The sequence below is a fragment of the Myotis myotis genome, unplaced genomic scaffold (genome assembly GCF_014108235.1).
Source record: "Myotis myotis isolate mMyoMyo1 unplaced genomic scaffold, mMyoMyo1.p scaffold_m19_p_35, whole genome shotgun sequence".
Taxonomy (NCBI): Eukaryota; Metazoa; Chordata; class Mammalia; order Chiroptera; family Vespertilionidae; genus Myotis; species Myotis myotis.
The window spans coordinates 1,141,474-1,166,914 of record NW_023416341.1 but is presented as its reverse complement, the minus strand read 5'-3'; the positions used below and the strand labels follow the sequence as shown (position 1 = coordinate 1,166,914).

Below are 25,441 nucleotides of genomic sequence, written 5' to 3'. Positions count from 1 at the left end.
TTATTAGAAATTTTGTAACCGGTTTAGTCCTAAGTATAATAGTTAAGTTTGGAATCATGATTTGTGGTTTGACATCTACTTCTTAAGTCATTTAAAACACTGAGAAGGCAATATTAAACTTTTCATTTTAATTAAATATTCAGAATAAATTTTGATTAAATTAAGTTTGCACTTAACAGTTAAATATTTAGGAACAACTAATGTACTAAATCAGTTTTACTTTATTAGTTATGCAAACAATATAAATATTTAAGAGTGTTGGTTGATGGTAAAAGAATGTCAATTGCCCAATAAATGTGAAAGATGAATGAACAGGACCTTAAACAGAGTATAATCAGTTGTGGATAATCTTCCCCACATGCAAAATCTCCCTGGACATTAATGAGTTCATCCACCGACTGGCAGATGGGCTACCCATTTCCGGACACCCAGGCCAACAATAGCAGATGGGCTACCCATTTCCGGACACCCAGGCCAACAACAGCAGATGGGCTACCCATTTCCGGACACCAGCAAAGGCCCTCAGGACACCAGTGCTCGCTCCCAGCTGGAAACCCGCTCTGAGGAATAGGTAAACGGACACCTCGCAGCTGGGCCAGCCTGGCCCTAGTCCCTCCAGCGGTGTCCACACTGCGCATTGCAGCACTTGTAGAAGGTGGTCATGGGCTCGTCTGCAGAGCGCGTCTGAAGCTGCATGAAATAGGCCCGCGGATGCTCACATTTGGGACACGGCTCTAGAAACAAGAAAAACAAACAAGGGACCCACATTAAAAAAATGCTTGTGACCAACATACCTGTTAGACGTAGGTGTAAAGACGAACGACAGCAAAGACCTTCCTGGCTTATCTGGTGCCCCTTGTGCCCTGATATAAGGCACAAACAGTGGTCTCGTCCATTCCAATATGCTCTCACACTGGGGGAATCCAGGAGTTTGAAAACACCCCTCCTCCCCTCTCTGGGTCCCACTTTTCCTCTCAAATCTGGCTGGAGGCTGGTTGGAAACAAAACACAAAAGGTGACTTATGGCTGTTGTGTGAATGACAGGGTCCACGCCTGCAGATTCCGCCTCCTCCATTCCAGGTGCACACCCATCACCTGGGCAGCAGACAAGCCCTCTCATCCCCCAGAGAAAACCCCATGGATGGCCAACCCACCTCCTCTTGTGTTTGGGGATCCGTTTTGGCAGTTAGTATCCCAGCTGTTCTTACCGAGACCTCACCGCGCAGTCCACACCTTCTCAGAGGGCACCGAGGCACGTATTTACCTTCACAGTGATCCCACTTTGAGAAACCACCCCGCTCTTGGTGAAAACACCTCCAAACACTCTCACACCACCATTTTGAACATTTGATACATAATTCATTCTTTTTTAAAAAAATATATTTTTATTGATTTCAGAGAGGAAGGGAGAGGGAGAGAGAGAGAGAGATAGAAACATCAATGATGAGAGAGAATCATTGATTGGCTGCCTCCTGCAAACCCCCCACTGGGGATTGAGCCCACAACCCGGGCATGTGCCCTTGACCGGAATCGAACCCAGGACCCTTCATTCCACAGGCTGAGGCTCTATCCACTGAGCCAAACCAGCTAGGGCCATAATCCATTCTTTAATGACAAATTCTACCATTGCTAAATTTTTAACATAGCAGATTTGGATGTTCGTCTATAGGGGAAAGAGAGTACTAATCATGACTTAGCTCTTCCTCCTATCAATACTGGCTGTGTATAGGGCTCTCTGTCCTTCTTTGGTCAGAAATAAACCTCTATCAGAAATAAACCAATACTTGAAATAAACATTCATTTTACTGAGACTGTAGTTTAATGCTCTCTGGTATTAACTTGTAAAACTCTGCATTAGAACAAAAAGAGGATTCTTTTTCCCCTTAGACTGATTTCTATTGCTCCTGCCATTGTTGCTATCATAGCTACCACATGTTCAGTGCCCGTGACGTGCCAAACACTGCATAATCCGCTTTGTGCTCTTACAATTTATGAGTATAAATTAGCCCCAGAGAGGTCAAGGGACCCAGGGCGGTCAAACAGGAAGAAGTCACCCCGAGTCTCTAACTCAGGTCTGTGTGGCTCTGAGGCCTGTGCCAGTATTATCTGTGCAACAAGTAAGTTATTAAAAAAAAAAGAAAAGAAACGCACTTTCTCTTTTTAGAAGCCCCCCTCACAGAAGCGGTCACAGGTTCTGACATGCAGCAGCAGCCAGCAGCTCGGGCTGTGCACAGCTCAGCAATGCCCAAGCTCCCCTCTCACCTGCAGTGGAGTCCACGTTCTCCCAGGCGGCCGCCCCACCCAGCACGTCATCCACTTCTTTCAGCTTCGGATACTTGCGATTGGTCACCTACAGACAACGGTGCACGTCAGTGAACATACAGATCCGGGCCATCACACCCAGCTCCCACCCCTGCCCGCGAGGGCCTCCCTCCCCAGCCGCCCCTCCTGCCACAGCCTGGAGAGCTGCTGAATGAAAACCACGTTCTCGCTGCCGGGGAGCAGCACTGCCTTGGAATGTGAAGACCTGTTGGCATCCGGGGCCGCGGGACGGGAGGGCCGCCAAGAGGCTGGGGTGCTGCTGGGGCCAAGCAGCACCTCAGGGCGCGGACTCAGAGAAGCGAGGCTCGGTGCCAGCTTCCCTCTGCGCGGGGACTGCCTGCCGAGGGTGCTGGACGCGGGACCGGCTCATCCGACACGGGCGGTAGCACGGCCGCTCTGGCCGCCGCTGTGACCACAGCGAAAGGGGCACCTGCGAGCACGGAGCCCCGGGGGAGGGAACGGCGATAACCAGGGTGATGGCACTGGGGAGGGACCGATTCTAGGGCCGGATTCTAGGGGGACTCCAAGGCAGAGACGACGGGACGCGGGTGACAGACGGGCGGGTGGAGGCGGGCCCGGGACGGCGGGCGGGGAGCGCCGCGGGAGGCCTGCGGGAGACGCGCGGGCCCCCCCGGGCTCCGGGACCCACCTTGCGGGTGATGTTGTGCACGTAGGGGCAGGTGTTGCAGGCGAAACGGTGGCAGCGCTGTCCCTCCTCCACGATGAGCCCGTTCCCGCAGCCGGGGCAGAAGAGCAGCATGACTGCCGCCCCGCAGGCTCCCGCAGGTCCCGCGGCCCTCGCGGTTGCTCAGGCGCCGACACTAGGCCCGCCTCCAGCTCTCATTGGCTCGTGCCGCCACCCCTCAGCCCACCAATAGGCACGCCGGCTTCGCGCTCCCAGCGAGCTCTGCGGAAGGCCTCGCACTTATTGGCTCTCGCGGAAGCCCCGCCCCCACACGCCCACTGCGGAAGTGCGTGCTGTGCTTCCGGTTGTGCGCGCCCAGCCTGGCTCCCGCGGAGCTGTGGTGCGGCCCGGGGCGCGTGGGGCAGCGAGCCGCCCTGGAGGAGGCGCAGGCGGAGGCGGAGGCGGCGGCGGCACGGCCCGAGGCGCGTGAGGACGATGAGGACGAAGAGGAGGCGCTGCCGCACTCCGAGGCGGTGGACGTGTTCCAGGAGGGTCTCGCCATGGTGGTGCAGGACCCGCTGCTCTGCGACCTGCCCATCCAGGTGCGCGCGTCCCCTGCGGGGCTGTGCGAGGGGCGTGGACAGGTCCCGGGGCTGGTGGGGCTGCGACCCAGAGGCCTCGTAAGGCACCTCTGGGTGTAAACGGGGGTCCTAATCTGGGCCGGGCCGGGCCGCGGGTGGGGCGAGCGAGGCTCTCGCTCGAGATTTAAAAGGCTCGAGACCCCTCCAGCAGCCAGGATACATGCCTTTTCTTTTTTTTTTTTTTCGGGGACACATGACATTTTAATACAGTATGTTTATAACTCAAGTTGGTGTAAAAAAGCCTGTGGCAAGCAAAATAATAAAGACTATGTCAGTATTACTGGTTTTTCCCATCTCACACTTCAATGTTATTTTGTCCATCATGGAGTTTAATTTCTGTTTTCTTAAAGATTGTATTACAGCGTTTGTTATTGCACGCCTGCCAAACCTTGTCCCGAGGCCCTGGTCTGGGTCCTGATGGGTGATCGGGGCTCGGAATGAATGACAAGCACAGTGCTCCTCCTACCCAGCCCCTGGGTGAGAGGATCCAGGGCTGTTTGTTCTTGCCTGTGTCTATGTTCCTTTCTTCCAAGCTTCCATCCACTTTGGACTTTAAATAGGAAATGTGGATGAAACATGAGCTCAAGGTGCTAAGAAACTGGGAAGCCCTAATATAGTGGTTCTCAACCTTCCTAATGCCGTGACCCTTTAATACAGTTCCTCATGTTGTGGTGACCCCCAATTTCATTGTTACAAATGGAACATAAAGCATAGTGATTAATCACAAAAACAATATGTAATTATATATGTGTTTTCCGATGGTCTTAGGCGACCCCTGTGAAAGGGTCGTTCGACCCCCGAAGGGGTTGTGATCCACAGGTTGAGAACCGCTGTCCTAATATGTAAGCAAGACTCCCCATTCTTGTCCTTCCTAAAATATGGCACCACGTTCTGGACACTCGCAGCATATTCCTTGTTTGGGGTGTTAGGGAGCCAGGCACTCACCTCCACCCTGGGTCTTTTCCAGGTCACTTTGGAAGAGGTCAATTCCCAAATAGCCCTGGAATATGGCCAAGCAATGACAGTCCGCGTGTGCAAGATGGATGGAGAAGTCATGCGTAAGTGCTGCCCTCCTCCCTTCCGGCCAGGCAGGCTGAGCCTCCACAGGGGCTGGTCAGCGGGATACCGAGCGGCCATCCACAAGCCCATCCGCCTGGACCTGAGCCGCAGTCAGAAACAAGGCTGGACAGGGCTTCTGGGTTCCCCTCCCACCACCTGTGGCCGTGGCCGTGGCCGTGGCTGCGGGATCTGCTCTCACGGTGCCCCCTGTTGCAGCTGTGGTTGTGGTGCAGAACGCCACGGTCCTGGACCTGAAGAAGGCCATCCAGCGATACGTGCAGCTCCGGCAGGAGCGCGAGGGCGGCATCCAGCACATCAGCTGGTAGGTGCAGCCGCGGCTCCTTGCAGCCCTCCCTGGGGGTGGTGTGGGGCTCCGCAGGAGCAGCGCTGGACTCGTGCTTCTTAATCACCTGGTCTCTGCTACAAGTACTGACTGGAGCAGAGAGCTAGCTCCTGTCGCAGTCCTCCAGACACGGCTGGTGCTCTGTGCCGAGGGGCTGGGCGACGCACCGAGAGCCCTTCTCACGCAGCTTCTACTAGCACGTCCCAGCCACTCAGCTCCCCCTGCTCACGGTTTCCCTGAATCCCTCTCGCGCAGGTCCTATGTGTGGAGGACGTACCATCTAACCTCTGCGGGAGAGAAGCTCACAGATGACAGGAAAAAGCTCCGGGAGTAAGTTCAGGCCGCTTCCTTGAGCTGCAGGGCCTGGCAGGTCAGGGTCCCACCGAGCCAGGAAGAGGGAGGAAGAGTGTGCATGGAGGGGAAGGCTGCCTGCTGGCCCGGTAGGGGCCTGTGGGAGGGTGGCACTGCCCCGCTTGCCTTCCTGGACCCCACACTCGTCCCACCTGCTCTTGCCTGGTTTCTCACAAGCCCCAGGTGAGGAGTCAGACAGAGCCCTCTGTAGTTAGATACTGGACACTTCTCCTTCTCTTCCAGCTATGGTATCCGGAATCGGGATGAGGTGTCCTTCATCAAAAAACTGAGGCAGAAATGACCCTCCAAACAGAGACACTCTGTGCCGGTGGCCAAGCTCCTCCCCAGCGGGAGGACGCCTCGGGCACTGTCCCCTCTTCACAGGAGAGTGCTGGGATGGACTCGCCCAGCTGGGCACAGCTGGCACTGCCGGTGTGAGCCCTGGGCCTCGGGAGTGGGACTGGGTGAGGCAGTGTCAAGACCCAGGTTTGCCCTAGCTGGTTTGGCTCAGTGGATAGAGCGTCGGCCTGAGGACTGAAGGGTCCCAGGTTCGATTCCAGTCAAGGGCATGTACCTTGGCTGCGGGCACATCCCCAGTAGGAGGTGTGCAGGAGGCAGCTGATCGGTGTTTCTCCCTCATCGATGTTTCTAACTCTCTATCCCTCTCCCTTCCTCTCTGTAAAAAATCAATAAAATATATTAAAAAAAAAAAAAAAAAGACCCAGGTTTGACCCCTTCTGGGCCCAAACACCCTAATTTCACAGCCGATCCCACAGGCTGTGGGCCTGGCCCTCTGTACGGAATAAATCTCTTTGCTTTCTAGTTTGAAAAGTCAAAAAGCCACAGTACCGGGACATGAGGGCCTGGCGCAGCCCCATCGTGGGGGGGGGGGGGGGGGGGGCAAGGGGCAGAGAATGGCCTGAGTCTAAGATGCCACACGACCCTGTGACTCTGAGCTCTATAGCAAGAAAATAACAGCAGAGCAGCTGGCTTCTGCTTGTGGAGAAACGGGAGCCTGTGTGCGAGAGCACAGCCATGGCCGGCCTCCCGGCCTCAGCCCGCGGGGTTCATCCACCTCAGGCCCTCCCGGCTCCTGGAAGGGGAGGTAGCCTGGGGCTGAAATTGGAGCTGGGGCCCTTGTGTGTGTGGGGAAACGTGACCGCTCCTCCATGGGTCTTAAGGGAGCAAGGTGAGTCCGCCTGGCTTACGGACTTCCCTGGGGGAGGAGTCTGAGACACCCTGTCAGAAAGGAGGCGGCAGCTCTGGTCGAGTTAGTGGCAGCTAAAACGCTCCCAGTCCGTTTATTGGCCACACGAGGTGGTCGTCAGGAGACTAGAAGGTAATCACAGGAACGAGTGTAATAAATGCCCAGAAGTACGAGAGGTTCAACAGCAGTGAACGAGGCACAGGAGGTCTGTGTCCAGGAAACGGGCAGGACGCCCCCAGGGCCTGCTGACAGCCCGTGGCGTGAGGCTCGGTGGGCAGTGCCTGGCTCCAGCCTGCTGGAGGCCCGTGGCCCCAGCGCCCCCACCCGCTCAGTGGAGCTGGGCGTCCAGCTCATACTTCTCACAGAACTTGTCGGTGAAGGGGATGCAGGTGAGGAACTCGCACCACTCGCAGCGGACGGGGTAGAAGTAGAAGAGGACCACCAAGCCGGCCAGGAGGCCCAGGAAGACCACCTGGAAGACGATGATCTGGCAGCGCTTCCGGTACAGGTCGAACCTGCCGAAGCTGATGTAGGGCAGGAAGGCAAAGGAGAGGAAGAGGCCGCTGATGAAGCCCGAGATGTGGGCGAAGTTGTCGATCCAGGGCAGCAGCCCAAAGGTGAAGAGGAAGAGTACCACCGCCAGCAGCTTGAAGAAGGCGCGCCAGGGCCGGGCCAGGATCTGCCAGCTCTGGAAGAGCTCCACGAAGAGGCAGGCCAGGATGCCAAACTGCGAGCCGGCCGGGCCCACCTGGGGGCAGTGGGGGTGCTGAGCAGGACCCCTGGGCCCACAGCCACCCCGCCTCTCATGGCCCAGAGCATAGCAGGACTGAGGAGCCAAATGGAGACACTCCTAGGCTGGGTCCCTGGGGCGGCCTTACCTCTGCCCGGTATGGCAGGAAAATGGCACTGGCCAGGTTACCAGTGATGCCACTCAACAGGTAGATGATGGCTATGCGGTGCCAGCCTGCTAGCTTCTCCAGGTCCCGCAGGACCGTCATCTGGAAGCAGACAGACACCAGGCAGTGCAGGATGCTGTGGGGGGAGGGGGACACTCAGCCGGGAAGGCCTCCCCTCCACCATCCCCTGGCCAGCCACTCCTGGGGTCCCTGAGGCCGCCCAGCCCTCCTCGGCCCGTCTGGTGTCACTTGCCCAGCGTGCAAGAAGAGGGACAGCCACAGGCGGTAGAACTGGTCAGGCACCTCGGGGTTGAGGAAGGGCAGGAGCCCGCACACGTCATCCATGCAGTGCACCTGCGCAGAGTGGCCTGTCAGCGCGCTCCGTGGCTGGGGGCGAGGGGACGCACACACCCCGGAGGCCTACCTGAGAGCAGAGCGTGGCCTCCTCGTGGAAGTAGCCCCTCATGAAGTCGCAGTACTCCCGGGAGGTGATCTCACACCTGCAAGGGCAAGCCCGGCTTGGGAAGTGGCCGAGGGGCTGGGGCCCGGGGCACAGGCACCTGGCTGCACCACCCAGGCCTAGGCTGCAGCCCACGCGCCCATCTGTCGGCCCTGGGTAAGCCCAGAGCCTTTCTCACCCCCACCCCTGCGTATCTCGCCTTATTCCAGGACTTGGAGAAGCCAGGGCCCCAGAGCAGTGCTCGGGCCCAGGCACACCCACCTGCCCTTGGTGCCGATGCAGCAGGGCCGGCCCGTGATGGCACAGTCCATGTGGGGGTGGTTGGTGTGGTTCCCGGCGCTGCTTTTGGTGCAGATCTGGATCACAAAGGGGACGAGTTGGGTTGGGGCCGCCTCCAACCCTGTGCCCCAACACCGTGCTTGGGGGTTGGGGCCAAGATGGGCAGGCTCCCACAGGAGAAAGCAGGCCCTGACTGAGCCTCAGCTTTCCCGTCTGTCACATTGAAATAATGGCATCTGGCCTCCCGAGTCTCTCCCTGGTTCTGCTCTGACGACCTGCTCAGAGAAGCAGGTGGTGGAGGGGCAGGCCAGGCACGGGCCAGGGGCACTGCATCTGAAAACGGGGGCTCCCATGGTGGGGCCTCTTGGAATCCAAATGAGAGTGTGGATTTCTCCCCCACATAACAAGGGTGGCCCCCAAAGCCAACAATATCCCGGCTCACCGGCCACTTGGTGATGTCATCTGGCCACTCATGGGGGTCCTCGGAGGAGGGCTCGTCACACACCCTGCATGAGCCCAGTGTGCGGTCAGATCCGCGCTGTGCCCTCCCGCCCACCTCCACAAGGGGAGCGGCCACACCCTCGCCCCCACTTCCCAGGGAGGCAAGAGCGGGGCCAGCAGGACTGACCTGGGGTCCTGGTGACAGACAGAACCAAACTGCCTCTTGTGGCCGGCGAGGTCGGGGGCGCTGGGATGGGAAGGCCACTTCACCCACACTGCCAGCGTGGACTGTGGGAAGAGGGTCAGTCCGGTCAGAGCCCACCCCTCCCGCAACACGGCTTCCAGAAGGCAGGAGGCAAAAGCAAAACCACTGGGATCCCCCTGAGCCCACAACCCAAAATCTACAAATGCACATTCCGGAAATGTGTGTGCAAGTGGGAGTGTCTACTGTCAGCTCAAGAGCATGATTCCTATTCGCAGAAAACTAAAAACAACCAGTGTCCAAAACCAGGGACTGGCATACACTTCGGTACCTCCTCATAAAATGATGTAATAAAAACTTGAATGAATCTCTTTTTGTGTAATTGTTTAGTGGAAAAAATAAGGCAATACCGCTTATGGAAACTTAAGACATGCCCCAAAACAAGACACACAGAAAGCACACCCAGATCAGAGACCTCACAGTGGTTGTCTACAGCAGTGGTCGGCAAACTCATTAGTCAACCGAGTCAAATATCAACAGTACAAGGATTGAAATTTCTTTTGAGAGCCAAATTTTTTAAACTTAAACTATATAGGTAGGTACATTGTTATTAACTTAATTAGGGTACACCTAAGGCTTAGGAAGAGCCACACTCAAGGGGCCAAAGAGCCGCATGTGGCTCGCAGCCGCAGTTTGCCGACCACGGGTCTACAGGATGAGGAGGAGGAATTGGGGATGAACAGTGATGAATGTGACGTGAGGGACCTGGCACAGAGGGTGGTGCCATGTGCCAAGACCTAGGATAAGGGATACCCGGCTCCATCTGAAGTCACAGCATAACCCCATCCCAGGGGCGCAGACAGGGGCTGGCCGCGGGCAGGGGCACGCACCGAGCACTCCTCCTCCGAGGTCTGCACGCAGCCGGACCGGTCATTGCGCACGCAGCAGGCCGAGTGCTTCTCCCGCTCCCGCGCGGCGCGGATGAAACTATCCACCTGCGGGTCCTGGCGCATGCAGGGCGAGAACTTGGCGCCCAGGTGAATGAGGGCCTCCTGCGGGAGCGGGATGCGCAGCTGAGGCCCAGCCCCGCCCGCGCGGGGTCCTCACCCGTCGCCCTGCCGGCCCCACCCTCACCGAGCTGGGCCCGATCCAGAAGTTCTCCTGCTGCACATACTTGACATTCTCATAGACCCCTCGGTTCCGCAGCACCTGGGAAGTTGGGGCGAGAGGTCAAAGGCCGCCCCCTCCGGCCCTTTCCTCCCAGAGCCCAGACTTCACTGGTCTCGGCCCAGGAAGCACGCGGGGCTCACCGAGTCCACCGTCTCGTGCTGCGAGAAGCCCACGGGTGCGATGCCGTAGATGCAGACGGCGAGGATGGTGACGAGCGAGTGCACGAAGGTGAGCCAGTAGGTGAAGAAGGGCCTGCGGCAGAAGCATCAGCAGAGGCGGTGGCTCCAACCTGGGCCCCCAGCCCCACCCGGAGCCTGGCCGGCCCTCAGTCCCACCCCCGGCCCCACCTGTGATCATCCATGTCCTCGATCTGGCGCTTGACGTAGCTGTCGATGCGCTTGCGGTAGGTGCGGTTGGTGAGGCGGCCCACCATGCCCAGCCCGTACGGCCGCTTCTCCCTGGCGAAGAACCTGCGCACCGGCATCGCGATCCGCTGGCCCCGCCGCTGCCCCGCCGTGCTCACCACCTCCTGGCGCAGCCGCACCTTGGGCTGCGGGGCCACGGGGCCGCCCTCCTTCTGCTTCCGCCAGCCGCGCTCCAGGGGCCTGCGGCGAGGGGCACCGTCAGCTCCCACCCCCCGGCCAGGTCCTGCTCCAGCTCCGTGTGCTCCCAGGTAGAGGTGAGACCCTGCGCACCCCCCCACCCCCCCACCCCCCGCCAGTGAAGAGCCATCCTGAGCCCCTCCGGGAGGCAGGGAGCGGGGACCAGACCTGAGCGGTCCCCTGGCCTCCCCGCCGCCTTCCGACCAGCTGAGGGCTCTGGACTGCGCTCCTGTTCCACGGTGGGCAGCTGAGACTCGAATGGCGCCCCGCCCTGGGTCCCCGCCACAGCAGCCAAGGAGACCCCTTCCCTCGGCTCCCCAGGCAGTACTGCCCTGGGGTCCCAGCTGCTCCTGACCGCCGCACCCCCTCTGCTCCCGCACCGCCGCCACTCACAGCATCAGGTGGCTGCGCTCCAGCTCCGAGCGGTCCAGGGCCCCGCCCGTGAGGTCCGCCTGGTCCGGGGCCTTCTCCCAGTCCTTGAGCGCTGCCTCTGACGGGGACTCGAACACCTCGTCTGGGTATGTGGACAGCTCCTCGTGGAGGACACCTTCCTGAGCAAACACGAGTGGTCAGCGTGAGGCACAGACGGAGGATGGCGGAGGCCTCGGCTGACAGCCCGTCTCTTACCCGGGCGAAGAAGGAGGTGTCCAGCTCATCGGGGAAGTCCGCCGTGTCCTCCTCCAGGAAGCTGGCGGGGGTGAAGCTTCGGCGCTGCGCCCGGCGCAAGGTGCCGTCCCTCACCGAGCGACCCTGCCGGCCAGGGGGTGAGCGGCCAGGGGGTGAGCGTGTGGCCTGCACCCCTGCACCGGGGTCAGCCCCCCTTCCCCCGCCAATCCCAGCCCCTGCACCCACCTTCACCAGCGCTGCGGCCGCGCGGAAGCTCATCTTGGCCACAGACTCACGCTTGCGCCTCCGCGGAAGCCGGTTGAAGCCCGAGCGGGAGCTGGAGAAGGAGCAGAGGGAGGCGGCACCGGGAGTGACGGGCGTGTGCGGGGTGCTCAGGCCGTCGGCGGTGTCATCCGCCATGCGGAAGGCCCGGCCCCGGGCCAGGGGGTCTATGATCTGGTGGAGGGGAGGAGACGCAGGAGTCGGGGGGCTAGGTCGTCACCCCAGAAGCTCCTTCCCCACCCTGTGGAGGACACAGTGGGCACCTGGACAGCTAGGGTACCACCCCCACCCTACTGCACCCAGAGGAGTCCCTCTCCCCATTTGCAGTGCCTTTACGCTGCTGTTCACCCTGGGATGCTCTCCCATCCAGAGCTGGCCCCATGGTGCACCCCCGACCCCCCTTCCCAGAAGGTATCTTAGGTGTCTCTAGGGGACCACCAGACCATGAGCTCCAAGGAACCTCCTCCGCTCAGGTTGGCTATGTCCCCAGCCCCAGCCCAGGGGAGCAGAGAGAGAGGCCTTTGGGGGGCCACAGGGGCGGGCATACCTTTTGCATGCCCAGCTGGCATGGCCCGACGTACAGCGGAGGGGGCGTCTCCGTGCTGGTGAGCGACACGTTGTCCTGGCTGGGCAGGTCCAGCTCCCGGATGACCTGGGGCTTCAGCTTCCCATAGCGCTGGCTGCAGTGGCGGATGCTCTTGCGCTGCCACTTCTGGGTGCTGTCACTGTCCTTGCTCACTCCGAACCAGTCGGCGGTGCCCCTGCCGTGGGAGGGGCTCAACAAGGGGGCGCCAGCCCTCTCCCCTCCCAGCGGGGGCCCCAGAGTCCTCCTCCTGGGTAGCATCTCTACCCCAAGCCTCCAGTCACTCCAGGATCTGGGGTCCAGTGGGCTGGGTTCAGTTAAGAGGATGAGTGGGTTCAGCGCTGGCCACCCCCTAAACAATTAGCCAACTCCCAATTCCCACTAGAACCGCAGAGAATAGGCCTGTCCAGGTGAGTATTTTACCCAGGCTCACACCCCATCCCTCAGAGGGGGCTTAGTGGGGAGACACTGAATCCAGAGATGGTGCTCAGAGCTCAGCCCTTAGCTCATCCAGAGAGAGCTTAGCCCTGGGCAGCAGTTTGACCTTTGACACCACAGAACTCAAGAAATGGGTAATGCAAGCCCAGGCAGGCTGCCCACAGCCCTTGGACATGCAAGCAAAACACTGCCTGCCAACACCTGCTGTCAGGAGCCCCAGGGAATGCAAACCATGCTGGCAGCTCCCAAGCGGTCCCAAGCCATGCACACGCCAGCCAGCTGATGCTAACACACTCACACCTGCAGGTACCTGAGCAGGGACCGCGAGAGAGACCGGCGCTGTGGGAGGGCCCTGCGGGCAGCAGGGGAACCCAAGAGGGGCAGAGTGTGGACACGCCCAAAGCGCACCTGTCGGCTGTTCAGGGACCAGAGCATTGAGGTGGGGGAGACAGAGAAGGAGAGAGCAAGTGCTGGGGGAGCAGAGAAGGGTGGTAAGGTGAGAGGAGTCGGTCCCCAGAGCAGGAGGAGGGAGGGTGACATGGGGAACAAGACCCAGGAGAAAGCTGAGACAGGAGAGACCCTGCCCCATTCCCAGCCTCGGCACCTAAAGAGGACCCTGTGTGCCTGCCTCTGTCCCCCCGGCCCCAGCCCTCACCCCTGGAGCAGCCAGGGCAAGGCGCAGTACCTGCGGATGGTCTGTGTGATCGATGTCTGGCGATGCAGCACCGGCCGGCGGGGCTCATGGTAAGGGGAAGGGACGTAAGCTGTCTCAGCCGGCATGCTCACACTCCGCAAGAAAGCCTGGCGTCTCAGGGGCTGGGTGACGGGGTCATGGTGAGGGGGCTGGGCAGGAGGGACCCACAGCCCATGCTGGCCAGGGCCTGCCTGCGGGAAGCTGGGGTCCTCCGCCGCCGGGGGCACCACAGCTGGAATGTCCAGCTTCAGCCAGGGGGGCTTCTTGCGCTGCAGGCTGCTCGTGCTGTCCCTGCGGGCCTCGCTCATGGTTCCGCGTGCAGCAAGGCGGGCCTGGGGGTGGCAGAGAAGGGTGGGAGGTGAGAGGTGTCTGAAGGTTCCTTGGGCCCAGACCCAGGTGAACGGAGAAGCAGTGATAACCCCAACAGGGTGGTCACGATCCGGCTGCTGATGTCCTGTGTGCTCAGCACTGCCGTACGCAGTCAGTCCCCGTCTCGGTCATCCTGACAGACATTGCTGTGCAGGTACCAGGTCCTCAGACAACATAAACTCATGTGACAAATACTGGAGCACCTACTATGATCCACTCCTAAGTGCTTGGGACACATTAGTGGAGAAAAGAAGAAACCAAAAACAGACAAAATCCCAGCCTTCCTGGAGCTTACAGTCCAGATAAACAATCCTATCTAATAAAAGAGAAACCTGGTAATTGGCGTACAACCGCTATCCTTCCCATTGGCTAATCAGGGCGATATGCAAATTAACTGCCAGCCAAGATGGCGGCCGGCAGCCAGGCAGCTTGAAACTAACATGAGCTTGCTTGCTTCAGTGATGGAGGACTCCAACATTCCCCGCCTGCCTTGCCAGCCTCTGAGCTTGCAGTTTGAAACATTGTAACAAATAAAGAAGCTAAACAAAACCCCAGAAACCTGCTTTCAGCCAGCTGGGATCTCAGAGCTGGAGTTATACATTGTTTCGATTATAGAACCCAAACAAACCAGATACCTGCTTTCAGCAGCAGAGGCCTCAGAGCTGGAGCCAGAGCTAAAGCTGGCCCAGAATAAAAAAAGAAAAGAAAAAAAGGAGCAATTGGGAGCTTCAGTCACCCGCCAGCCTGAAAACAGCCCTCAGCCGCTCACCCAGACTGGCCAGGCACCCCAGTGGGGACCCCCACACTGAAGGGTGTGTGACCAGCTGCAAACAGCCATCATCCCCTCATCCAGGCTGGCCAGGCCCCCAGTGGGGACCCCCACCCTGATCCAGGACACCCTTCAGGGCAAACCAGCCAGCCCCACCCATGCACCAGGCCTCTACCCTATATAGTAAAACGGTAATATGCCTCCCAGCACCGGGATCAACGGAGCCGAGACGTCTCCCGGCACCGGGATCAGCGTGACAGGGAGCAGCGCCCAAACCCCCTGATCGCCCTGCGGCTCTGTGTGTGACGGGGGTGGGGCCACAACCTCCCTATCTGCCCTGCTCTGTTCGTGACAGGGGAAGGCGCCCCAGCCTCCTGATCAGCCCTGCTCTGTGCCTGATATGGGGGAGCTCCCCAACCCCCTGATCGCCCTGCGGCTCTGTGTGTGACAGGGTGCGGTGCCCCAACCCCCCACCACGGGCCCTGCTCTGTGTGTGACAGGGTAGAGCCATAACCTCCCCATTGGCCCTGCCCTGAGTGTGAGAGTGGTGGCGCCCCAACCCCCTGATCGGCCCTGCTCTGTGGGTGATAGAGTGCAGCGCCCCAATCCCGCCCCCCCCCACGGACCCTGCTCTGTGTGTGATGGGGTAGAGCCATAACCTCCATCGGCCCTGCCCTGAGTGTGACAGTGGCGGCGCCCCAACCCCCTGATCGGTCCTTCTCTGTGTGTGACAGGGTGTGGCACCCCAACCCCCTGATCCGCCCTGCTCTGTGTGTGACAGGGGGCGGTGCCCCAACTCCCCTATCGGCCCTACTCTGTGAGTGACAGGGGGGAGCTCCTCAACCCCCTGATGGGCCCTGCTCTGTGCGTGACAGGAGGCAGCGCCCCAACCCCCTGATTGGCCCTGCTCTGTGCATGACAGGGGTTGGCGCCGCAACCTCCCCATCGACCCTGCCTTGAGTGTGACAGGGGGCGGTGCCCCAACCCCCCAATCGGCCCTACCCTGAGCGTGACTGAGGGTGGCATCGCAACCTCCCAATCCGCCCTGCTCTGTGCATGACAGGGGGCGGCGCCCCAACTCCCCAATCGGCTCTGCTCTGAGCCTGACCAGGGGCTGCACCTAGGGATTGGGCCTGCCCTCTGCCACCCGGGAGCAGGCCTAAGCCAGCAGGGCGTTATCTCCCGAGGAGTCCCAGACTGCGAGAGGGCACAGGCCGGGCTGAGGGACCCCCCCTTCCCCCCCCGAGTGCACAAATTTTTGTGCACCGGGCCTCTAGTCTATATATATATATATAAAAGCCCAAATGGGCCTACTGGTAGCTATGACACACATTGACCACCAGGGGGCAGACACTCAACCCAGGAGCTGCCGAGCTACAATGACTTGGCAACTATGGTTATCGGATTATGCAGCCGGAACCGGAGAGGAGGGAGCCGGATTCCGGGGTGCGTCACCCAAGAACCACCCTCTCGCAATCCAGGACCCCTCGGGGGATGTCGGAGAGCTGGTTTCGGCCTGATCCCTGCAGGCCAGGCTGAGAGACCCCACCAGTACACAAATCCGTGCACCAGGCCTCTAGTGAATCTATAAGTAGATATTTTGTTTAAGGGTGCAAAGTATGACAGGGACAAAATCAGCACATTACAGTTGCTGAGCGCAGTGATGCCTCCTTGTGAAGTGACATCTGAACAAAGGCTTGAAGGAGGTTATCAAGTTAGCAAGGCTTGGAGGGGGGCAGGGGCAGAAGGAGGGGGTTGTTCCTGGCACAGGGAACCGCCAGAGCAGAGATCTGAGTGAGTGTGAGGACACTGCCAGGCTGAGGAGCTCACCCATCCATACACAGGGCAAATCTGAGACCTCACCCTCTAACCACCATGCCATCGGCTCCAGAGAGAAAGGCTCACAGGTGGGGTCTGCGAAGGCTCCAGGTCACAGAGGAGTGGCCACGTGGCTTCCCAGAGTCTGAGAGCTGTTACCACTACAGGAACCTCCTGAAAACCACCTGGGCGCAGGCGCTGCCATGACCACCAGGGGGTGCCATGCGCCCATAAATACCAGCAAAGAAAGCTCAGCCATGGGAGGGCTGCTTGTCCAGCATCAAACCTAAGTATGAGACCCACCCCCAAACCTTTCGCTTAGGCGCAGGGTAAGGCCCAGGACCCCGAGCAGAGAGGCCAGGGTTGGATGTGGGCCGCCTCTGCCCGGCCATGTAACCGAGAGGCAAAGGTCATGGGACCGTGGCCCACCTGGCACCCTATTTCCCCCCTTTACAAAACGTCACTTTCAGCACAGATCTGAACCCTCCTCCCCAAAGGACCACACGGGATCTGAAAACAGGGTATCCAAGATTGAGAGGGCTCCCTGAGCACAATGGGGGACATGGGCACCAGGGGAGAGGCCGAGCAAAACTCAGGAAGGAGACCTCAAAATTCCTCAAAGAGCTTCAGACCCCGACAGGTCTGTAACCCACCCACCAACACCCCTAGAAACAGCTTCCACATGTGAGCCTCCCTTGCCACTGCTTGCAGTAAATATAGAGAAAGCCCCGCCCATACCTTAGAAATAAGGAAACTGAGGCCTAAAGAGGCTTGATTTGCCCAAAGGCACATATTCAGGGTAGCATCACTGGGGACAGGTCTGGGATGCTGCTCACATCCCCTACTGGACTTAGACAGAGAAGGGCCAGGACTGTGCTCAGAGCAACTCTGGCTCTAGAACAACCAGGAAAGCGCTCGCTTACACTGCACAGGGAGGCAGGATGCGAGCAGAGCTCCTCCTGCCCCAGACCAGGGACAGGCCCAGGACAGTTCTCACAGCTGCCACTACACAGACCAAAAACAGCCTGGACACTGCTCACAGCTCCTCCTGGCCCTATATCGACTGGGGCCGGGCCAGGATGTGGCTGGCAGCTCCTATTGGCTTTATACCAAACAGGGCTGAGCCCAGAATACTATTCACAGTTCCTACTGCCTCTACACTGACCAGGGCCAGGACCAGGACTCAGCTCACAGATCCCATTACCCCTATAGTGACACTACTCACCACTCATACTCCGGCTGGCCCTATACCAGTTAGGGACAGTCCCCGGGCACCGCTCACAGCTCCCACTTATGCTACACCAGCCAGGAACCGGCTTGGTGGGAAGGAGTCCTCCAAGGTGCCTTCTCCTGGCTCTTACCCCTCCCATACGGTCCAGCCTCTTCTCTGAGCTGACTATGCACCTAGGGCAGTGGTCGGCAAACTCATTAGTCAACAGAGCCAAATATCAACAGTACAACGATTGAAATTTCTTTTGAGAGCCAAATTTTTTAATATAGGTAGGTACATTGTTATTAACTTAATTAGGGTACTCCTAAGGCTTAGGAAGAGCCACACTCAAGGGGCCAAAGAGCCGCATGTGGCTCGAGAGCCGCAGTTTGCCGACCACAGACCTAGGGGTCTTTCCATTCATGTAGCCCCTCAGAGCCAAGCCCCTGTCCTCTGCCCTCACCCATGTGATTCAGAGCAAGGGCTGAAGCATGTGTTTGCACATCACTGGGAATCCCTTCTGGGCACCCTGCCTACGCTGATCCCCACAATGTGGGGTCAGACGGATGGGTCCTTGCAGGGGGTCGGAGGCAGGTGTGTGTGTGGCGGGGGGGTGTCCAACATGAAGGCGTCCTGAGAACGGGTCTCTGGGAACTGAACCAGGAGATCGGCACTCGCCCAACTCACACCACAAACCCAGCCCAGACCTGCTGTCCCCCGACATGGTCAGCACCCACCAGCCCGCCCTTCACAGACCATGTAGATTGTAAGACCCCCCTGTTAGTAAGGAAGTGACTGGGAAGGGCAGCTCTGGCTCCCAGGCACTGGCGGTGGGATTTCAGGCAACATCACACAGACGGTGATCAGACAGGCCTTATCTGATAGGGGCTTCCGGAACCTGCGGGGCGGCGACAGCATCCCCATGTGCCCTTGGAGCCAGGTCAGGCCACGCCTGCCACACAGGCATCCAGGTGATGTGACCCCAGAGACTATGCTGGACCCTGCGGGGCCTTGTGGGGAGGGACCAAGCAGGATGGGGGCCCCCTGAGCATTTCAGAGGGGGCAGCTGTGCTGCCCTCAGTCTGTCCCTGCCACCCACCACCATGTGCCTCGGTGGTCTCTCCTGGAAAGCGGGCCAATACCTCTGTGGAGCCATTGTGAGGTCCAGAGAGGAATGGTGCCAAGAGCGGCACCTGGGACCGCTGCTGGGAATCTACAGGCCGGGTGCTGGGGAGCTGGCCTCTCCGTGCCTCCCCAGCAGGCCTGGCACTCCTGGTGGTCAGCTGGTTCTCCGCTCAGCAGAACAAGGAATCTCTGCCAGCTTGGTGACTGGCTCACCCCACCGCACACATCCATGACTTTCCATGGCTCCCACTGCCCCATGGCCTCTCCTGTCACCTGGCTCCCTCCCATCCTAGGGCCCTGCCTTGCACATGCCTCCAAGCCTCCAACACGTTCCGGGCCCACAGCTGGTCAGGCTGCCCCACCGGACGGCTGGGGAGTTCGTCACCTGTGTGTGTCCCCTCACTGCCGGCCACAGTGCCGGGGGCACGGGGCACTCTGGAGCACAAGCTAGCAGGGCCGATCCCCATGGTCAGGGTGACGGGGGCTTCATGAAGATGACCCTTCCATGGGGTCTGGGAGGAGGAGGGGACCGCATGCCCAGGTCGGGGCAGAACAGCACAAGCAAAGAGGTGGGAAGAGGGTGGGGAGCGAGCACAGAGCGCGGCACAGGCCCACAGTCCGTCCAGGAACACAAGAGCCACTCCTGATGGAGGCACCAGCTCCCAGACCTCCCGGTGTCCCTCGCCTCCCTCAAGTCCCTCCTGTATGGGGGGCAGAGGCAGGAGGAGCTCTGTAACCCACGCAGCTCCAGGACGCCCAGCCTACCCCACCCCTGTGTGCTCAGTTCCCATCTGGGCCTCAAGCGGGTGGGATTCACAGGGGGGCTCCACGCTAGGGCCCAAGGGTGTGGGGGAGGGGCAGGCCCAGGCGGACAAAGAGTCTGGACGGGGAGGGCACAGCGCCCGCCCAGAGGAGACAGTGGCTCAGTGTCCAGCCTCCCCCAGGCGTACAGTGGGCTCTTGTTCCCAGACGGCCCCTCATGGTGGAAATCCCAACAGCATCTCCGCTGCACTGACCCCTCGGTGCAGGGAGAAACCACAGTCCAGGGGCGGCCGGCCTGCCTGGGTCACACAGCATCTGAGTCACTCTGGCAACATCCATGGCTGCCCACCCGGCCCAGCCCAGCAGGAGACACCCAAAGGGGCATCTGGAAGTGAAGCAAGGATTGCTGACAAAGCAAGTGCCAACGGTGGGGACCCAACCCAGCAGGGGTGGGGGCACAAAACCACACTGCACCTCAGGGCGCTGCACCCGAGGCACTTCGAACAGCCCAGGACGAGGGTGGGCAAGAGATGAGGCTGAGGGACAGGGCCCCACAGAGTCACACGACCTCGGGGGCTGCTTTAAGCGGCAGCGAGAGGGGTGGGAGCTGCTGCAGCCATCCGGGCAGAGGGCGGGTGGGGTGCAGGGGCGGGTCCCACCAACCCAGGTTCCTGCTGTGGGGCTGACTAGGGATCCTTTGGGCTGGCACCGTGCAGGGAGCAGGAGGAGCCAGGGAGCAGGAGCCAGTGCAGGGCGGCAGGGCCCACAGCGCTTGAGCACAGAGGACCTGCTCAAGGAGCAGAAAGGCTGGCCATGCCTGCCGGCTCCGGCTCCGGCTCCGGCTCCGGCTCCAGCTCCGGGGGTGAAACCTGAGCAAGGGGAGAGCCCAGGGATCAGAGGGCCCAGAGCCTGGCCATGAGCAGGAGCCACTGGGGGAACCCGGGACAGAACCCTTCAGAGATGCCATTTGGGAAGGTTGTGGCCAAGAGGCAGGAGGAGACTGGGAGAGGTTCTGGCCTGCTCAGGCCTGGCCGGCGGCCACAGCGGATGTGAAGCTGGCTCCTTAGGTGTGAGCAGCAGCCACCACTGCACTGGGGCCTTCCCCGCACGCTCGCAGGACGATGCTGGCAGAGGGCGCTGAAGGCCAAGTGGATGGCCCGGCCCCGGGACCAGACCTGCCAAGCCTGGGCTCCCTGTCCTGCCCGGCCCCAGGGAACCGCCCACCACTGAGGTCAGCTGGAGCAATGGCCCCACCCCGGGACACTTGCCCCAACGTGTCCCCAGCTCACCTGAGCACAGTCCCAGGAGAAGCGGAGAAGCCAGCTCCTCCAACCGCCCCACGGGAGCCCTGATCTCTGACCCCGTCTTCTGTTTGACCCCGACCCAGCTCTCCCTGGGGAGCGGGGATCACAGCTGTCGGGCAGCCTGGAGTCCAGTCCTTCTCCACCACGTGCTACTGTGAGGCAAAGTGGGGGTCACCTGTCTGAGCTTCCCCTATTGGGAAGGATATGGGCCAGGACCAACCCTCCCAGTTACCCCTCTACCTTTCTTGGAAGAAATGAGGTTCAGGGGGGAGCAGGTAGGCCTGAGACCTGGCCAATAGCCTGCATGGTGCCCTCATCCCGTCAGAAGGAGGACACGTCAAACCCTGCCTGCCCATGTCACCCGCCCCTTCTGTCACCCCAGAGGGGCATGCGGAGGGCCAACAACGGAACAAGAGTCTTCCTGCTGTAGGGGGCCCTGCAGGGGCAGGACCTGACCTGGGAGGTGGTAACAGGGAGGAAAGGGAGCACTAGCCCCGGGGGGGAGGTCCTGTCCAAGGCCCAGCAGGCACCTATGGCCCAGGGGTTACCAATGCCAGGATCAAGCTTCTAACCCCGCTGGGTCTGACGGAAGCAGATATCACCCGGGGCTGGGGAGCACTGAGGCTCAGAGGGGTCAAAGGTCCCACCCCCGCATGCCGCCGTCAGCAAGGGGGTCGGGGCAGGGACACAGCTATAGCAGATTCCGGGCGTGACAATCTGGGGTCTAACTGGATCTCAGGAGTTGAGTGACATCAGCCCCTCAAACTGCAGGGAAGAGGTCCAGATCCCAGCAACACGTCTGGTCACCAGGAAGAGCCCCCAGCAGTGCCCCTGACTGAGCACACAGTACTCCCTGGTGCCCAGACACCGTCAGGGCTTAGCAACACCCTCCCAGCACACACGGCTGCTGGACAGTGCTGGAGAGGCCCCACGAGGGGAAACCGAGTCCCTGAAGTCTGTTATCAGAGCAGAAATGGCTTCAGTCAGCACTATCCTGACACACCTGCTTCAGACCAAAGATCCTTGACCAACCAACTGAGTTATCACAGGCCTTGGGAGGTCACCTGTGTCCATCTTACAGATGAGGACACTGAGGCTCAGAGAGGCCAGTCACTGCCCAGTGCTGGTGCCCAGGGCTCCGGCAGCCTCAAAGGGGGTTTAAAGCCGTGGGCCCTGCCACCCCGGGAGCTGTGTGCCTGCCTCGCTGGCCCTGGCCACACCCCCAGGTAAGGGGCCGGCCTCAGGATTCCTCAGGGTGTGCAGGGCTGTCAGGCCCCCCTGGGCCCTCACTCCACCTTCTGCAACCCAGAGCATCTTAGTTCAGGGAGGAGGAAGTCGCCCGCAAACACACCCAACCCAGAAAGCAGGCAGGAGCCGAGGAATCCGATCCTCGGACAGAAAGTTGATCCTGTTACAGGCACCAGAGTGGGGAAACCGGAGCTGGTACGGAGGAGCCCCTCACATCCGGGGAGAGCAGCAACGGGGTGGCAGGAGGGGGTACCCTGAGCAGCAGTTGGAGCTGAGAAGACCCTAAGAGGGCCCCAAAAGGCAGGGAGCCCTGGGTGATTCCCTCCGAACCAAGGGTGCCCCTGGAATGCATGCTCCCCAGGATGGAAGCTTGTCTGGCCAGCACACTAAGGCGGGGCGAGGAGTGAGGGTCCAGTGCTGCTGGCCCTGGTCAGCCCGTCTGAGCAGTGGGTGGCCCATCAGCCCCTGGAGCTGCTTAAAGGCACTGGGAAGGGGCCTGGGGCCTGACACCTCCAATCTGGGGCCACTTGACTCGTGTAACCCCCTATCGGCCCCTGTCGGGTTCTCCGGGAAAAGGACCCGGATTGCCCAGAACAATTCCTGGTGGCGGGGGCTCAGCCTCAGGAACCTCTTGGGCCCCAGCCAGCCGCTGGGCTCCCCGGCTTCCTCTCCATCTCTGGGTGGGGGTAGGGGGCCGAGGCTAGTTCCATGGGGTGGAAGGAGCCCAGCCTATAGCTGAGCCAAACCTGAAAAGCCAGTTTCATCCTGAATCTTCTCTGCCAGGAAGTCCCAAGATGGGGGGGGAGGGGGGGAATGGGGGCCTTTCCTAGCACAGAGCTAGAGGGCCTCCTGACCCAGGCCCCGCCCACCCAGACACACACACATGCACACAGCCCGGAGCTGTGCACACATAAGGAACTCTGGTCAAGGCATCTGGGCCTTGGACAGGCATGGCTGGGGGCCCCCTGCCCATTCCCCACAGACATGTCCCCAGCAGGTCCGACAGCCAGCCCCCACCCCCTGCCCTTAGGAGCTGGGGTCCCTCCATCTCCCCAAGTCCCCAGCCAAGAGAAGGCCTGCTTCAAGGCACCGTGCAGTGGCCTCCGGCTCAGCCCTGGCTACTCCTCTTGGCCGCGGAGCACCGGTAGGGGTGTCTTTGGGAGCAGCTGCCATAGCCCTGCAGTTTCCGTGTTTACTGATGGGGGAGACGGGGGCCAGTCCCCACCTTCCCTCGCTCCACAGCTTCTGCGATTCCCATCCCCGGGGAGCACAGCTGGGGCGGGGATGATCCCAAGAAGTTCCACCCTCTGCGCTGGAGTTTCAGCTTGGGAGACACCACCCACCGGTGGTGGCCGGGAAGGAGAACGTAAGGGGGGAGGGTACAGCTCAGAGGAGCCTGGAGACCAGCCCGACTCGGAGCCCTCCCGCTCCCGGGACCCTCAGCTGTTGGGCGGGGGCTGGAGCCGCGCTGTCCGGCCTGGTCAGCCCGCTGGGACGTGCTAATCCGGCCACGGGCTATTTTTGCGTGCGCCGGGCTTGGAATCCAGGGCTGGGCCGCCTCCGCGGGCGGCTCAGGGAACTCCGGGAAGGAAAGTTCGGGCGCCTCGGGTGGGCACTGGCCCGAACCCCGGACCCGGGCCCGATCTGCACCCCGAAAGCGACCGGGCTCCGGCCGCTTCGAGCGGCTCCGGCCGCAGCGTGCCGAGCACCGGCCGGCGCGCAGCGGATGCAGCCCCGGAACCCGCCCGGCCCGGGCGCCCGGCGCCTCCCCGGCGCGCTCACTCACCGCCGCCGCCGGCACCCGGGGTCCTGGGGGTCCTGAGAGCCTCGGGGAGGGGCTGCCACCGCCGGCCGGGAGGGCTCCCGCGCCGAGTCCCCGCCCGCGCGCCCGCCCGCCCGTCCGGCCGGCCCGCCCGCCGGGAATGCCAGGGAGCGAGGGGCGTGCGCGCCGGGGGCGGGCCGGCCGAAGGGGGCGGCCTCACTGACTCAGGGCTCAGGAATGCGCACGGCCCGCCCGGCCCGGGCCGAGCCACCTCCTCCGGGAAGGCGACTGAGCTCTGCTCTCCCGGTGTCGGGCTGCGGGTGCACCTGTGGCCGGGGGTCGTGGGCGCCGCAGCTATGGAGACAGGACCTGGTGGCCCAGCTAGATGGAGCCTGATGGTCAACCACAGACCTCGGCTTCTCAGCCTCCCCCTCACTCCAGAGTGACCGCTGACCCTATCCTGCCTAGACCTGTGCTCGAGAAGGGGGGGGAGGGGGGACCAGTGTCCCTGGATGTCCTATAAACCAACCAGGAACCGCCCCCAAGGCACACACTGACAATCCCTTACCTACACTCCCCCAGGCCCACGTGAGCGCTCACACTGGCTCTGCACACGTTCACACTCACACACCCCCGCTCATGTATTCATGCACTTACACAGCCATGCTCGCCTATTCATTCATCCACACACACCTGTTTACACACTCGCATACACACACCTACTCCTGCACACAACATACACTGTCATGCCCACTCTGACATTTACACGTGTGCACATGCCACATCAGACAATTCCATTCCTGTGTTTACACACCCATGCACACCCACACTCACTGCAGGCAGGAGCAGAGCAGCACCCCTTCCCCAGGCCGAGGTGCTCCCCACCCGGAAAACCTGCTCTCCCAACAGGCTCTCCCGGCCGGCCTGGCCTGCGCCGAAAACCCTCCCAGCAGAGGCAGCGGCACCGTGTCTGGCGTCCACTCTGTGCCCTTCCCTTTCAGAGCTCACCAGCCGCCCTGGTGGGCTCATCCCTGCACCCTCTGAGTGGGCTCCCAGGCTAAGTCTGCTGGTGGGAATTTCCCAGCATTCCTCTCTCCTGACATTGAAGGAGTCTGTGCCTCCTAGTCACCCAAAGACCAGGCAATGGGGGAGGGGTGCCAATGGCCGGGTGTAAGCGGGAGCTGTGAGTGGTGGAGGGGTGCGGACTCCCCCGGATGGTTGGTACAATGGTCTCCCTCTTTTCCTCAGAGAAAACAAAACTGGGGCCACCAGAGGTCAGAATACCTTGGGCACATAAGGCCCCGCCCCTCAAGCCTCAGAGGCCCCACAGATGTGTCCTCGGGCCCCTTGCTGGTCTGGGACCAGGGGGCACGCTCCCTCTCTGTGCCTGACGTCTGCCTGCACACATCAAGCTGGTCCGTGGCTACACAGAAAATAAAGTTGACGATGGGAGGTAGCAGCCAACTTACAGGTTGGATCGCAGCCTGGGCAAGGGACAGAACCCTCTGATTGCACCCTCGCCCATACCATGGGACAGAGCGGTGGCTGCACCTTCCGGGTCCTCTATAAACACGGGCATATCGGCATGATTCTCAGCTACAGGGCCACAGTGAGAGCGCCGGAGGGGCTGGAGGGGACGCCTTCACAAGTGGAGGGAGGCGGCTACGGGTGCATTGGGGACACAAGGCAAGAAGGAGGCTGCCCAGTGGTGATGCCCACGGCTCCTGCGGCCACACACGTCAGCCCTCCCTTGCCAGGCTCTCAGCCAGACAGGACGGTCTCTCCATGCCCAGCATTCTTGACCCCTGCCAGGGATAAACAGGCCCTGCCCACCAGACTGGGCTGGCAGAGTATGCGGCAGTGCCCTCCTGGA

At 60.8% G+C, this 25,441-nt stretch overlaps 3 protein-coding genes across 7 annotated transcripts; 1 reads left to right on the top strand and 2 right to left on the bottom strand.

Annotated features, from left to right (window-relative positions):
- On the bottom strand, positions 1–3,166 carry POLR3K (RNA polymerase III subunit K). The gene is made up of 3 exons (XM_036303163.1): positions 2,972–3,166; positions 2,263–2,350; positions 1–734 (listed from the first exon to the last, which is right to left on the bottom strand). The coding sequence occupies exons 1-3, from the start codon at positions 3,080–3,082 to the stop codon at positions 607–609; spliced, it is 327 nt and encodes a 108-aa protein (XP_036159056.1). The 5' UTR covers positions 3,083–3,166; the 3' UTR covers positions 1–606.
- A 125-nt stretch (positions 3,167–3,291) lies between these two features.
- On the top strand, positions 3,292–5,954 carry SNRNP25 (small nuclear ribonucleoprotein U11/U12 subunit 25). Of its 2 annotated transcripts, none has more exons than XM_036303165.1 (5): positions 3,292–3,549; positions 4,556–4,646; positions 4,864–4,969; positions 5,246–5,320; positions 5,585–5,954. In XM_036303165.1, the coding sequence occupies exons 1-5, from the start codon at positions 3,508–3,510 to the stop codon at positions 5,640–5,642; spliced, it is 372 nt and encodes a 123-aa protein (XP_036159058.1). In that variant the 5' UTR covers positions 3,292–3,507; the 3' UTR covers positions 5,643–5,954. The 2 variants fall into 2 exon arrangements, with proteins under 2 accessions (XP_036159058.1, XP_036159057.1); XM_036303164.1 differs by having other exon boundaries at positions 3,372–3,549; positions 5,246–5,360.
- A 782-nt stretch (positions 5,955–6,736) lies between these two features.
- Positions 6,737–23,745, bottom strand: RHBDF1 (rhomboid 5 homolog 1). 4 transcript variants are annotated; one of them, XM_036303143.1, is made up of 18 exons: positions 23,593–23,745; positions 13,193–13,533; positions 12,818–12,922; positions 12,034–12,247; positions 11,451–11,660; positions 11,226–11,348; positions 10,992–11,149; positions 10,344–10,601; positions 10,137–10,248; positions 9,961–10,035; positions 9,717–9,878; positions 8,812–8,912; positions 8,626–8,689; positions 8,166–8,260; positions 7,869–7,944; positions 7,698–7,798; positions 7,427–7,580; positions 6,737–7,296 (listed from the first exon to the last, which is right to left on the bottom strand). In XM_036303143.1, the coding sequence occupies exons 2-18, from the start codon at positions 13,507–13,509 to the stop codon at positions 6,877–6,879; spliced, it is 2,745 nt and encodes a 914-aa protein (XP_036159036.1). In that variant the 5' UTR covers positions 13,510–13,533; positions 23,593–23,745; the 3' UTR covers positions 6,737–6,876. The 4 variants fall into 4 exon arrangements, with proteins under 4 accessions (XP_036159036.1, XP_036159037.1, XP_036159038.1 ...); XM_036303144.1 differs by lacking the exon at positions 12,818–12,922; XM_036303145.1 differs by lacking the exon at positions 23,593–23,745 and having other exon boundaries at positions 12,818–12,977; positions 13,193–13,392.
- Positions 23,746–25,441: the final 1,696 nt, after the last annotated feature.